General features: G+C 37.3%; 1 protein-coding gene across 5 annotated transcripts in view; it reads right to left on the bottom strand.

Moving 5' to 3' along the window:
- The window catches only part of MAGI1 (membrane associated guanylate kinase, WW and PDZ domain containing 1), a 645,224-nt gene that overhangs the window by 99,008 nt on the left and 531,248 nt on the right, over positions 1–14,968 (bottom strand). For 3 of the 5 annotated variants that reach the window (XM_068982973.1, XM_068982974.1, XM_068982978.1), the window contains exons 4-5: positions 11,833–12,039; positions 3,490–3,691 (exon numbers count right to left, since the gene is read on the bottom strand). In XM_068982973.1, the coding sequence (XP_068839074.1) occupies positions 3,490–3,691; positions 11,833–12,039 (409 nt within the window). Of the gene's footprint in view, positions 1–3,489; positions 3,692–11,067; positions 11,071–11,832; positions 12,040–14,968 lie in introns of all 5 variants that reach the window. The other 2 variants (XM_068982975.1, XM_068982976.1) reach the window with 1 other exon arrangement.

Genomic DNA, 14,968 nt, shown 5'->3' with positions numbered 1-14,968 from the left:
CATTTGTGGGGCTGTTTGTGGGTTCCTTTGATCTATGGGTCTATTTCTTCATTAGTAGCATTCAACCTTTATGACTGCAGATTTATAATAAACCTGATATTGGGTAGACTGATTACTGTGACTTTATTCTCCTTTTCAAAACTGTTTTAACTAGTCTAGTTCCTTTGCCTTTCAATAATAAATTTTAGAATAAACTTGTCGATACTAACAAAATGCCTCACTGACATTTTTGACAGGATTTATATTACACCTGTACACACATTTGGGGAGAACTGACATCTTTACTATACCAGTTCTGAGTCTTTCAACCCATGAATAGAGTTGGTCTCTCAATTTACTTAAACTTTCATTTATTTCTTTCACCAGCATTTTGTAGTTTACAGAATACAAATCCTGTATATATTTCATTAGATTTATACCTAAGTGACTTTTTAAAAGTAAATGTAAATTATACTTTACTTTGAATTTTGTTATCTGCTTGTTCACTGTTAGTATACAGATTTACAATTGATATTTGTATGATTAGTCTAGAACTTCTTGTGTATTTCTGGTGATTTTCCAGTTAGACAATCAGTCTATGTATCTTTTATTTCCTTTCATGAGGGTTTTGTTTTTTGGTGTTCATTTGCTGGTGTTTCTGGATTACTGGCTTCTACAGCTCTAAATCTGGGATATATGAGGTAAAAAGAAAATTCAGGGAATTTATGACTTGTCATTTCTGGGATCCCAAGTTCCCTAGCCAATCTGCATTATTTTTATTTCCTTTTCAAGTCTTCTTCTGTTCATTTTCTATACAATACCCAGGGTTTGCAAGTTTATGCTTAATTTTTAATGTTCCAGTATTTCTTAGATTTCCCATAAACTGTAAAGCTAACATAGACTTACATACGTATAAGTAAAACCAGGTAGATCTGAGTCTACAGAAATTTAACTTGCTATTCAATGTACGACACTCTAAGATGAAGTTTTCAGAATGCAGGATACTGGAAAACTCATCAAACCACAAATACTGTTGTTGTTTAGTTGCTCAGTTGTGTCTGACTCTTTAGTGACCTCATGGATTGTAGCCTGTCAGGCTCCTCTGTCCATGGAATTTCCCAGGCAAGAATACTGGAGTGGGTTGCTATTTCCTTCTACAGGGGATTTTCCCAACCCAGGGGTCGAACCTACATATCCTTCATTGGCAGGTGGAGTCTGTACCACTGAGCCATGAGGGAAGCCCAAATGGTGTGCATCTAATAATTTAATGTGTATGGAATTTGGCTGCTGCAGACCGAATCACAGAGTTGTCGTAAGAAGCTACACTTTTGCATAAATTTTCTATTAAACAATAGACCAAAGATTGGCCTAGCACTGATTAAAAGCTAAACTAGGTTGTAAAAAGTAAGCAAATCACCATATTCCCCTCTACAGCACTCTAAGTCTTGGGTCTTCATTAACTATTTTTACTAACCACATTCCTCACTAACCCTCAAAATAACCAAAATTTTTTTTTCAAATTTATCAAGTCAGTCTTGAGCAAAACTATTAACACACTCTTTTCCAAGTTTAAGTTTCTCATATTACTCTGTATTAGGAATTCCTCTGTTGTTATTTTCCTTTGCTCCATACAATTCTTCCTTACTAAAAGACATAATTTAAAGGACAACTTATCACAAAAGCTAAGTACAAAATTCTAAGCTTATAGCTGATATCCATTTTCATAGCATTTAAGCCTCTCTGTAATAACCACATGAAGATAAACATGGTAACAGTAACAATAATACTCACTAACTGGCACAGGCCCAAGTTTTATATCCCTTATCTCATCTAACTCTCATGAAAATCTGACAGGGTAGGCATGATCAATAATACTCACGTCCTTCTGCAGATAGGGAAAACTGAGATGCGGAGAGGCAAACTCAAGGTCACACAGATAATGAACTTTGGGGAGTTCTTAACCACTGTACTTTCCTAAATCCAAGGGAAAGACTTCACCGTCCACCCCTGTCTTCAACAAGCATTTGTTATTAACATGAAGACAAAAACGTGGACTGTCATCTCCTTCAGGCTGGAAAATAACCCAGGAGTAATCGTTCACTCATCTCTGATTTCTTAGGTTAGTTCTGAAAAAGGATGTTTTGAGACCCAAGCCTTCTCCCTTACTCCCAAATCTTTAGGAAAATTGTACTTTCTTATCCTTGCTGATTTTTCTGATTACAGAATGTATGCTGGAATATCTTTCTAAGTGGAAATATGAATTCAAACCCTGCAGAAATGTATAATGTAGTTAAGAAAATAAATTCCTTAAATTCCTTACTTAACTCAAACTCAAATGTTAATAGATATTTCTGGAATTTTTCTTCACATAGAATTTTATCTACACTTTCACAGAAAACACATAAGTGTATATACCCATGTATTTTACAAAATAAGATACTTCATGCCATTCAGAAATGTCCTCTGTTGTTACTGTTCCACGAACAGCAGACCTGCAACATTAATCCATTTGAGTAGAACAGATTTACCTATGTTTTGAATTATTTCATAGTTTAATTGGTCTTTTTGTTTTTATTTTTTACAGGTTCATAATACTATGGTGAATGTTAATAGGAAACCTCAAAAGGAGAGCCAAAAAATTTTAAAAATTGACTGTCATGGTTAAGAAATTACATTAGCTTAGATTTTCTAGAATGGTTTCAATTTTATAAATTTTTTGTTCCTTTCCAGTATAGGTTGCTAAATGTTTAACTATATAATATTTAAGTTTTTAATTTTAAAAGACTTCTCACATCTTTATATTCTCAAACTTTAACCCATTTGCCTTGCACCATGTAAAAAAATTAACTAGAAATAGACCATATACCAAAATGTAAAATGTAACCTACGAAACTTCTAAAACAAATATGGCAGAAAACGATTTAATTTTGACTTCGAGTCAAGCAACAATTTCTTAGGCTCCACAATAAAAGCACAATTCACAAAGGAAAAAAGAAAGTGATTAGAGTTGATAAAAATTAAGAGCTTCTGGCTCTTTAAAAGATGCAGTTAAGACAATGAAAAATCAAATTTGGACAGAATGTTTGCAAATCACAAATGTAATTAAGGAATTGAATCAAAAATATGTGAAGAACTCTTCCACACTCAAAGGAAACTGTAACCCAATTAAGGAAAAAAAAAAAAAAAAAGCAAATTATTTACCTATTCTAAGCAGCTAGATATATTCTTCATATTAATATATAATATCATAATTTATATATGCACCATAATTTAGCTGTTTAACTCTTTAGGCAAATAATTATTCTTATGCTTCCTCCAGCTCTCAGATTCAATGGTTAGGATGTTATGCTAATTGCTTTTTTTGTACAAGGCTTGTTAAATTGTAGGAGAGAAGACCAACAGCATGTGATCAATCCTTTTAGAGTTAATTTACATCTGTAGCTGCTAAAGAAAGAGAAAGGAAATAGGGGGGAAAAGGGAGAGATTCAAGCAGAAATAATGGTACTTTACTCTATAAAATAGACTTCTCCATTTTCGGTATAGGCCATCTCCCAGTTTTCAGGTAGAGGACCTAAATTATCCTCTGCAGAAAGAGGTAGGTATTGAGGGAACTTCTGAGAAGGGTCCGTGATGGGAGCAGCGATGATGCTACTATTCACAGGTGGGAGTGTTGCTTCTTGGAGACTGTGCTCTTCTTGGTCACCAGAATCGGCTATTTATTCACCAGAGAGAGAGAGAGAAAAAAAATAATTTATCAGTCATACTCCATACCAGGGTGACCATTACTGTGCACACTTATGTTCTTAAAGTTCTTTCCTAACTGCAGGACATCAACTATATTCTGTCTTACTTAGACGAAAGTTATTTTAATAGAAAACACTGCCATGAACCAAATTTATTTTACTGAAAAAGGAGAAAATATGCTCAAATAATGCATTACTCACAATCCTGGAAATGTCAAAGAAGAAACATATTCGTGACTCAAACCCTCAAGTCCCTCTAAATTTAAGAAGGCGATCAAGTTAACAGACTGAGCTGAACTCTCATTACTTAGGTATCATTTGGCTTCATGACTCAAAAGGACTTCTGGGGCAGGGAAAAAGTCCATGCTGAAAACACAGAGATAGTGACATTATCATCCATTTGTAAAAATTTATCTAAAATATTTTTGGTAGGTGGTGGCAAATATCAAAGACTGACAAATCAAACTAAAAAGTCTACAAAGGTTTAGAATACAGAGACAGCTCCACCAATGAGTCAGTCTAGCCTCTTTTGGAAAAGTGAGAAGAATGTTCCTGTGAAAACCAAGACAGTTACCCCCAAAGAGTATCCTGTGGGTGGACTGATTCGACTTGGGTTTTTTTTTTTTTTTTTTTTATCGACTTGGGTCTTGAAGGCTCTAAGTTTCTGAATCTCCTTGCTTTCTTATTAACTAGAAATATCCAGAGGGGATGTCATCAGTTTACACAAACGGCATTGTTGACATTCTGGTTGAATTTTTATAGAGGCTGATGATATTAAATGTCAATCTCTATGGGACCTTAAAACATTAATCAGGGGATGTAGTCATTTTCTGTCTCCCACAATAATTCTCCTACAGACATTTCTGATTTACTCAAAGCCAACTGAGGAATAATAAAAGGTTGCTTTCAAATCTTTCTCTGATGAGTGGCTCCCAATGACACAGCTGAGAATAAAGGCAATCCAAAAGTTGGATGGAGGACACGCCAAGCCTATTAAACAATCCCCTCCACCAAAAATCCACTGCCTTTGAGAAGGAAGCCTGGGGTCTTTCCCTGCCCTGCATCTATACCCTCTTCTGGCACCAACCACTCGGATCTCCATTTGGAAATCATCTCCTTCATCGGAGGTTCGTGTAGTCCAGGTGGACATTGACTTATGCCCACTCCAAGCTCATGCAGTGGGCTCAACTCACACCCATTTCACTCTTGTCTTTATGGCTGGATCAGGCACAGGATCCATGGCAAACTTCTGACAGTTCAGCATGCAAGTGCTTGCTGAACTGTTAGACAGGAGGTAGCCTCTTGATGCTAAAATCAATAAGCTGGTAGATTCTCATGTTGTGAGATGAGAATGCTGATGGTGCTGATGGCCATCTTGATGAACCTTGGCGAGGCTTATCTGAGAACTAAACCCTTATGGAGGAAAGATGAAATACGAGAAAGTCACCCAATACCCCTGATGAAGCCTCTCTGATTACATGTACTCCTGCCTTCTCCAATTGCTTGATCCCCTCAACTCCCTTTCCTGCTTAAACCAATCTGAATTGCTTTTACAATTTGCACTCATGAATGGAGATTAGTAAAATTTTAAGTTAGAAGGAAAAAAGAGGAAATTAGGCCACCATGGAAAAAACAGTCTGAAACTAGTGTGAGTGTGTGTGTTCAGTTGCTTCAGCTGTGATCGACTCTTTGCAACCCTAGGACTGTAGCCCAGCAGGCTCTTCTGTCCATAAGATTCTCCATGCAAGGATACTGGAGTGGGTTGCCATGCCCTACTCCAGGGGATCTTCCCTAACCAGGAACTGAACCTGTGTCTCCTCTGTCTCCCGCACTGTAGGCAGATACTTGACAGCTGAGCCACCAGGAAAGCCCCTGAAATTGGTAATCAATAACAAAAATTCCAAGTTGGCAAGAATTCAAAGCATGCATGTGTGCCAAGTCTCTCAGCCATGTCTGACTCTTTGTGACCCCATGGACTGTAGCCCAGTAGGCTCCTCTGTTTACAGGATTCTTCAGGCAAGAATACTGCAGTGGGATGCCATTCCCTCCTCCAGGCATGGCTCCCTACTTCAGAGCACAGATTTGGAATTAGGTTCAAAATATATACTTTGAGAGCACCCAGGTGACTGCGATTCAAGTACAAGCATTACATTTTGAAGACTGAGATACAAAAAGTACTAAAAAAAAAAAAAAAAAAAATCACTGGAAGCTTTAGTTTCTCGGATAGGTTCTGTCAGCTGGCAGTGTGGCACAGTATGGTGTAGCCACATGGTACAAATGCTAGATATCCAGAACACCGCATCCTCTCTGAAGGAAGTAGAGAACTCAGTGCCAGGCAATTAGCATCCTGAAAAAAGTGGAGTCAGGGTTTCCAGATCTCCAACTCTTTAAGAAAAGGTGGAAATTTATATTTTGATGCAAAAATTACCAATTTACCAATCAAAATTCCTTGAAAAAATAAAGCAATGTGTCTGTCTGGCACAAGTGAAAAAAAAAACAAACAAAAAAGCAGTGACTATAAGCACTGACTGTGAGGCCAGTCTACTTGAGTCTGAATCTTGGCTTTACGTTTACTGGGTTTACTCAACCTTTATGTGCTTGAGTTTCCTTAACTTTACAGTCAGAAGAGTAACAGTACCTACCGTATAAGGTTGTAGGGAGGATTAGTTTAGGTAAAGCACTCAGTACAGTTTTTAGTATACAATAAACCTCATCTTCCTCATTAAAGTTGTTATTTTTAATCTTTGTTTCCTGGTCAGAGCTCACCCATAGGCTGCAGATTCTTTACAAATAGGCAGAAAAGGATGGATTAGACATCAAACGACAGATCAAATCACAGTGTGCCTGTTTCTAGCTGTGTGTCTTTGAAAGAGACTTTACCTTTCTGGGTATCTGTTTCCTCATCTGTAAAATAGGCATAACACGTGCACTATAAGAATGGAACATTCTCAATACATGCAAAGCACCTGCCAAACGTGGTGCTCAGAGTGCTCAGGACAGCTCAGGCCCAGGACTGGCTACCAGGAATACCCAGGGCCAAGGTCAGTGGTCACCTCTCAATATGACATTTAAGAGTCAGAGAAATGCTGGGACAATAGTAGACACTCAATAATTTGACTGGAAAATCTTAATTAACCCATTTTAATAGAAACTAGGTGTAACAGCAAAAGGATGGAAGCCATAGGTAGGTCACTACAGATGAAAAGAGAAACAATGTGATTTAATACCTAATGTATACGATTTTTGTAGAAGGAAATGGCAGCCTACCCCAGTGTTCTTGCCTGGAGAATCCCAGGGCCGGGGGTAACCCTAGTGGGCTGCCATCTATGGGGTCCCACAGAGTAGGATGCGACTGGAGCGACTTAGCAGCAGTATACAGTTTATGCTGGGAAGAAAAGAGAGGAGGGAGAGGAAGAAGAGTAATCTCGACTACATGAAGGGGATATTAGCTCACTGGAAATACATATATGTAAATTGTAACTTCCTAGAGAAAAAAGAAACTCCTCTAGCAATGCGACCTTATTTTAAATTATCCAAATATTTATTTTATAGGTTGTCAGTGTCTTCCTGTTTTAAAACCACTTTATTTACACATAATTGACATACAAAAAGTTACAGATATTAATTTCTCAGCTTTATTGAGGTATAATTGACAAAACTCTAAGATTTTTTTTTAAGATATTTAAAATATACCTCCTGACAATTTGACATATGTTACCCAAGGATTCCTTCCATCTAGTTATTTTTTTTGGAAAAAAAAAGATATTAAACACGTACAACTTGATATGTTTAGTTTTCTGTTTCTTTTTTCAATAGAACCTTAAACATTCTCATTCTCTGAAAGAAAATGAGAAGTCCAAAAATGAGAGAGTGGGGGCAGATTTTAAAAATTCATAGTCCTAATCACAGCTTTGACCCTGAAGCATGCTCTGACTTCAAACTCTCTTTCATTTAATTTACCAAACATTTAAGAGCACTGCTATCATGCTCTAAAGATTAGATTACTAAATTATTACTAAAGATTGCCAATGCATCCAAAGAGAACAGGTAGAATGGATTACTGGAATACTGAGACTGGCAAGTAGATAAGAAGCTACATGCTCCAACTGCCTAGTGGGATTGATAACACTATTTCTCAGGGTTTCTGTCTGAAAAATGGGGAAGATAATAGCTAGACTGCTTATTTCTCAAAATTTCCAAAAGGTTTATAAGCTACATGTGAAAAAGATTCATAAACCATAAACAAACACAAAAACATTTTCATTTGCAGACGCTTCCCAGTATTTACATCACACACACACACACACACACTCTTGAGAGATTTTGAAGGTGACTTTGAGAGCATAAGCTCATGTCAAACACACATTCTGGAGCTTGTTTTAAATTACACATGCATTTAGATTTATGTGTACACTCACTGTGTACATAACCAGTCAAAACCTTTGATGCTGCAAAGGGCTAACAAACTTAACTTAAAACACAAAGCCATATAGATTCTGGAGTCAGGGTTTTTGGGTTGAAATGACAGCTTCAACCCTCACTGGCTGAGTAATACTGGACAAGTGGTTAGAATTCCCCAGTAATATGCATGACAGCTTACCAAAATGCCTGCCCCAGAGCACTGGGGAAACATTAGCTCTTTTGGTAATATCGTTATCTCTTGACGTTCCAAAGCAGTATTTTATCATTAATCACTAATGAGAAAGAAGCATCAGCAGCCTAATGTTGAACAATAGGGAAGCTGTTGAAAAAAAAAGCTTAGGAAGACAATTAAATAACATTTTTGGTGTCTCTTAGATATGGTTGATGGATGTATCAACTACTTTTTAGTTGTGGTGGTTTGTTATATACTTTCCAAGTTTTTCTATAATGAACAAAATCTTTTAAAAAATGTTTTCATTTACTTATATAAATAACTGCGTGTTTTGCCCCACAATTTAAGCTTATATCTACCTTCATGAAGCACATACAGTATTCTCTCTCCAGGGCCTCCTTTAAATCTATAATTTGGGCATTATTTGTAGATGATTCTCCTTCTGCCTTGTGTTTGACAGTAAGTTCTATGGTAAGAATCTGGGATGACTGCTCAGTACTCAGCTCCTGCCTCCATCTTTGCTTGCAGAAAGGAAGACACAACCTCCCCAGGATGCTCCAGGCATTAAGTACCCTGCTCTTCTGCCAGCAGACAGCGCCAATATTATTTAGGCATGTTATCTAGATATCCTGTGTCTCTTTCAAGAGACCCAAGCAGACATGAGCTGAAATCGTACCAATAGCCCATTATTTAAAAACATCCTAGGTAAATATCATTTTAAATAGCTGTATTGTATTTTTACATTTGAATCCGGTACCCTTCATCAGAATTGGCCCAACCAGGAGCCAAGACTCCATTATGCCACTGCCACTCTGTGCTCGAAGCGGCTGGTGGATTGCTACTTACAAGTGGTTCAGAGTGCAAGATGCTTTGACACAGCTATCATGGCACACAGCTCACAGACTGGGCAGTGTCAATTATTTCAAAGAATTCACATGAGTGAGAGTATGACAGCTTGTCAGTTGTCATACTTGTAGTCTGGTAAGTGAGAAGCCATTTATTCAACATATCCCTTGCATACTGAAGATGCCCGATTGCTTATCTATCTCAAGATCAATTCTCTCCTGGAACATCTTGATCAGGTGACAATCAGTTTTCTTCCTTTGTGCATAAATGAATGTTTAGACTGCCTTTAGCAATGATGACCTGGGGCCAGATTTTTTTTTTTTTGACACCAGGATTTCAAACAGGGGTGTTACAAGGTCAGATTTTCTGAGGCTTGGCTTCTACAACAGAGATTTAAAGTGGTCAGAAATTAGGAAACACCCAGAACTACAATCAGCTCTCCCTGCTTTGTTCATGCTCTGCATCGACAAATCTACTTAGTCAACGGAGGACACACAAAGGTACACATTTATATTTTGGGGTTATATCATATTTGCTATTCTCACCTGCTGAAAGATCAAGATCTTTTTTTTTTTTGTAATGTGCTTTCATTTTGGTGACGGCTACTACATATGGATAAAATATTTGTAAGTAGATGAAATTAGCCAATTTCAATAAACGCCTAAGTAAAAACAAGTAAATTTCTCCTAGATACTGTTAACAATAGGTCAGTGACTGGCCTAATGAAGAAAATGGAAATTTTCATGAACTTGAATCCTTAGAGCTGGAAGAGGGAACCTGATGTGATTGAATCCTAATCAGTAATTAGAGAAGTTAGATACGAAATTCATAACAAGACAGCTACCAAGAACGAAGCTAGGGTAGCAAACTGGGTCTCCTCTTTTCTCTAGTGCTTCTCGCAGAATGGCTGGGCTACTGCTATGATGATAAGTCACCAAAAACATTTTTTTTTAATTGTTAACTTGAAAAATTCTAGGCTTCTGAGTTCAATGAATGAGAAAGCTTCAGAGAGGTCCATACAGGCAGTAGAAAGCACTCAACTAATAGAAACTGTTTTTCTGAAACACTCTGTTAGACTTGACAGCACAAGGGGGAAAATATTCTAAAATATCAAAGAAAATAAGTACAGGAAAAACAGAAGAAACAAGATGGTCTTCAAAGTCACCACCTTGTAGACTGGAGTAACTCACGTCTTACGCAGTTGTTAAATTTTGAGTCATTCTATATATTAAACCCTCACAAAGCCAAAAATATTATTGAACCATTCTGGGTCACTGTGCTAACCTATAGAGCATATATCATGGCCTCAGTGAACAGTGCCTCCCAGGAATGTGCACGTCCTTATCTGTATAGCTTTATGCAGAGGGTTTGTCCTTGATGATCCTTTCATAAAATATAGCCTACTAAGCTTGAGCATAGATAGCTCTGACTGTATATTAAAAATTATACTGCAATGAGTAATATATACTGCAATGAGTAATATATGCTATGCAATATAAAATACATATACAAAATATAATCTTAGAATATTTATTATTCTTCCATCTTTTATTTCTTAGGGAATATACTAAACTTTGCATTAATTAACTGAAAACATGATTTATTTCCACTGTATCTCTATTTACAAAGGTATGACATAAAAGGATGCATTCCATATAGCATCAAGTGATATTAAACAAATTCTCCTATTTCCCTTTATAAACAATCAGCCATAACTATGGAGCAGTGTCAAGGCCAAGTAATAAATGAACAAAATAGTGATTCTTATAGGTATCATTTTGAAAAGAGAGAAAGGATGCCAATTATTTTTTATTTCCTTCTACAAACACTTCCCTCCTGTCCCTGTAAGATAGCTGGGTGAAGGACTCTTGACAAGAAGCATGAAAACCAGACCAGGGAAAAGACCAGCTATTATACAGAGTGAAGTAAGTCAGAAAGAGAAACACAAATGTTGTATATTAACGCATATATATGGACTCTAGAAAGATGGTGCTGATGAGCCTATTTGCAGGGCAGCAGTGGAGACTCAGACATAGAGAACAGACTTGCGGACACAGTGGGGGAAGGGAGGGTGGGACGAATGGAGAGCGTGGCATGGAGACATACACACGAACATATGTGAAACAGATAGCCCGTGGGCATTTGCTGGATGACTCAGGGAGCTCAAACCAGTGCTCTGACGACCTAGAGGGATGAGTGGGGAAGGCAGTGGGAGGTAGGTTCAAAAGGGAGGGGACACATGTATGCCTACAGCTGGTTCACATTAATGTATGGCAGTGACCCAAACCATATTGTAAAGCAACCACCCTTCAATTAAAACTAAAAATTTTAAAAATAAGGGAGATGGGAGGGAGGTTCAAGAGGAAGGGGACATACGCATACCTATGGCTGATTCATGTTGATGTTTGACAGAAAACAACAAAATTCTGTAAAGCAATGATCCTTCAATTTAAAAAATTAATAAAATTTAAAAAAGAAAAAAACATTTCTGGGCACAGAAAAAAAATAAAAAGATCATCTCTTCCATAAGCACTGTGTGGTCAGAGTTTGAATTTTGGTGATCCTTCCCAATTCTTCCTGAGAACAGAAACCTCCTCACAACTCCTCGTACATCCTCCTCCCACCCTCCTTCCCCAAGTCCACTGAGGGGGAGCATCGTCTGGTCTTTACCTGTAAAGCTACTGTTCATTTCAGGAACATCATCCTCTTCCTCATTCTCCGCGTGGACTATGCCAGCATTTTGCATATCATTGTAGGACTTGGTTCGCTTTGGGGTCGACTGCTTGGAGCCAGAGTGAAGGTTTTGCAAGGCATCCGTCGTGATCACTTTCCCACTGACTGGCTGGCTAGGAGGTTTGGGTGTCCCATAATAGTTTCCTAGGTGATGGAGAGACACATTTGCATGTTTTAGAAAGAATACTTTGTTTTGCTCAAGTCTGCAAATCCAAATCTCTTAGCCCATTTAAAAAAAAAAAAATTTTTTTTTTTTTTTAAATTAGAAAACCAGAACAAACTGTATTTCATTTCTGGAATGGGTAAGAAAACATGTTGGTCCTACCCAGTTAGACATGGTGATTTCAGAAGCCAGGAGGAAAGCTGCATTGTGGTGGGGAAAGAACCTACTAGGGATGAAAACAAAAGGGGCTGTGCAGAATGGAAAAGCTTCATCCTCATTACATTTGAATTTCAATTGGTCACCGTTTCACATATATGCACTAGCATAATGCAGAATCCAATTTGGAGTGAGTGGCACACAAAATAACAAATTCATTACCGCCAGCACCCTTGCAAGCTGACGCAGCGGAGGTCACCCTCCCTTAAGAAGGAAACTCCTCAAGAGGGAACCCAAGCAATATTTTTTCTTAAAAAAAGAGAGCGAACACCACGTGGCGCCTCTTTAACTGAATGGCAGGTCTGACTGGCACAGTCATGTGTGGCTGGAACAAACCCTTGCCCAGCTTTAACAGGAAACTCTGGGTCAGCAGTGGCAGAGTGGCACCCTTCACGGGTCACTTGTTTAGTCAGGGCTCATTTTCATTTTTAGACACTTGCCTCTAGAGTTTGGCTCAGCTCTGACTCTCATGTGCAAAGTGACTGGGCAGGACCAGGATAGGCTTTTATGTCTTAATTTTTTAAATTTAAAATGCGTATATTTTTAGTGTGCAGTACAGAAATCTAACTAGTAAAATAAAATATTTACTTTAAAAAGTTAAGTGACAAAGCAATACTTTATAAAATTGACTTTTTAAAATGTGAAGATTAAATTTCAAGTTTAAAAAAGCAGATATATTTAATAAGAAATTAATTGAGTACATAATAACAATGGTAGCAACGAGGTTCCTTTTGAACACAAGTTAAAAATTAAGTTATTTTAAAGAAAGTGTCAAGCAAATAACGGACATTATAACAAGATATAGACAAAATCTTGAAGGTAATTCATGAATGGGCAAAGTTTGAAAACGACAGCTTAAAATCAATAATACACAGTGACCATATGATCAAAAGCATCAACATCAGAATGCCATCAATCCACTCACCATCTCACATCTTTTAGAGTAAGGTCAGATAGACAGATCTTATTAAGCACTACAAAAAAATCCTATGTAATGTCTCTAGTTTTGTGCTTGGTAAAGTAGAATTTGTAAACAATAACAAATTCTATACATACTGTTTCTTCCCAAGAATCACATCCCATTGTCGAACCTCACCACATAATTAAATCATATAAAATACACATTTTAATGATAAAAGCACAGAAGCAGAGGAAGACAGGACTATGCTTCTCTGTATGAGACACACAGATTTTACAGATTTATATACATTAAGCTTTATCTTTATAATTAAACTTTCTTTATGAACATTATTTCCTTAAACTATTTTTTGAATCATCGAATTTATGAACATATGCATCCACTTTCTTTGAGAGTGGTGCAAACAGCATGTGTCAGCAGGGAATCCTGAACCAGCAGACTAAAGGGCACCATGTTTGAACTTGAAGGAAACCACACAGAAGCCGATGAGCACATTCTGGTGGCTTGCACTCAATTCAATCACTTCTTGCACACAAGGTGATATCTCAACCTCTTCAAAACCTTCATTCAGCTTTCTAACTCAAAGGTACAGAGACGAAGTGGAACCAGTGTGAAGAAAAGGCATCCATGTGTGTTTCTAGAGACTAACACAAGTGCAGGGAAAAATGAACACATGTATAAGCCAACACTCAGCCTGCATTTCTAAACAGGTTACACTGAACGATGTCCCAGGCCTTTGATGAAGTTGAAACTCGGCTACAGTGTTGACTATTTTCACTAACTGAAGATTCTTAGTGGGGTTTAGGTAAATAAAACAGTTAACTATTTAAAAAGCAATTTTCACGGTGAACAAGAAATAAAGACAAACCTCTACTGAATTCTTTATGATCATTATTATACCAAAACATAGTGGACATTTTTCAGTTAGAGATTAAAGTAAGACCAATGTCTACAAACAAGAATCTTCCACTGAAGGATGTAATTTTAAAAATAGGACTCTTGATTCATAATTTTATAATTATAAGTTTATAACACTCATGAAGCTTTGTCATTTAAAAATCAATTAAAACTTAGACATCCTTGTTTATGACAGAAAGAAATGTCTGGAAAAGAAAAGTTCTACCTAAATTTGACAAAGTCATGTGCATTTTCCTCAGTTTTCAAGGGAGGTCAGGGTCTTTCTTACGTTAATAATGATTAGCAGATTTCTCAACACAATTACAAATTCTCCCCAAACAACCCACTTATTCATAGTTGTTTCCTGCTTCTGGAAATTAGTTTTTAAGATTGATTAGAGACAGATAAAGTACATATTATTAGACTGAACCATATGCAACTGTTGATGTAGAAGACAAATCGTCAAATATCAGCAATTTCATTTGGGTTAACCTGAAGTATAGATTAACATATGCTCAACAATCACTGGATCACAGACAAAGCAAGAAAGTTCCAGAACAACATCTACTTCTGCTTCACCGACTATGCTAAAGCCATTGACCGTGTGGATCACAACAAACTGCGGAGAGTTCTTAAAGAGAGGAGAGTGCCAGGCCACCTGACCTGTCTCCTGAGAAACCGGCATGTGAGTCAGAAAGCCACAGTAAGAACCTCACACAGAGCGGCTCGTCCAAAATCGGGAAAGGAATATGACAAGGCTGCATGCTGTCACCCTATTTACCTTATATGCAGAGTACATTGTGCAAAAATACCAGGCTGGATGGATCGCAACTTAGAATCAAGATTGCAGGGAGGAATACCAACAACCTCAGATATGC

The sequence above is a fragment of the Capricornis sumatraensis genome, chromosome 10 (assembly GCF_032405125.1).
Source record: "Capricornis sumatraensis isolate serow.1 chromosome 10, serow.2, whole genome shotgun sequence".
NCBI classification, from domain to species: domain Eukaryota; kingdom Metazoa; phylum Chordata; class Mammalia; order Artiodactyla; family Bovidae; genus Capricornis; species Capricornis sumatraensis.
The sequence above is the reverse complement of the archived record's forward strand: the minus strand, read 5'-3'. Positions and strand labels throughout refer to the sequence as shown.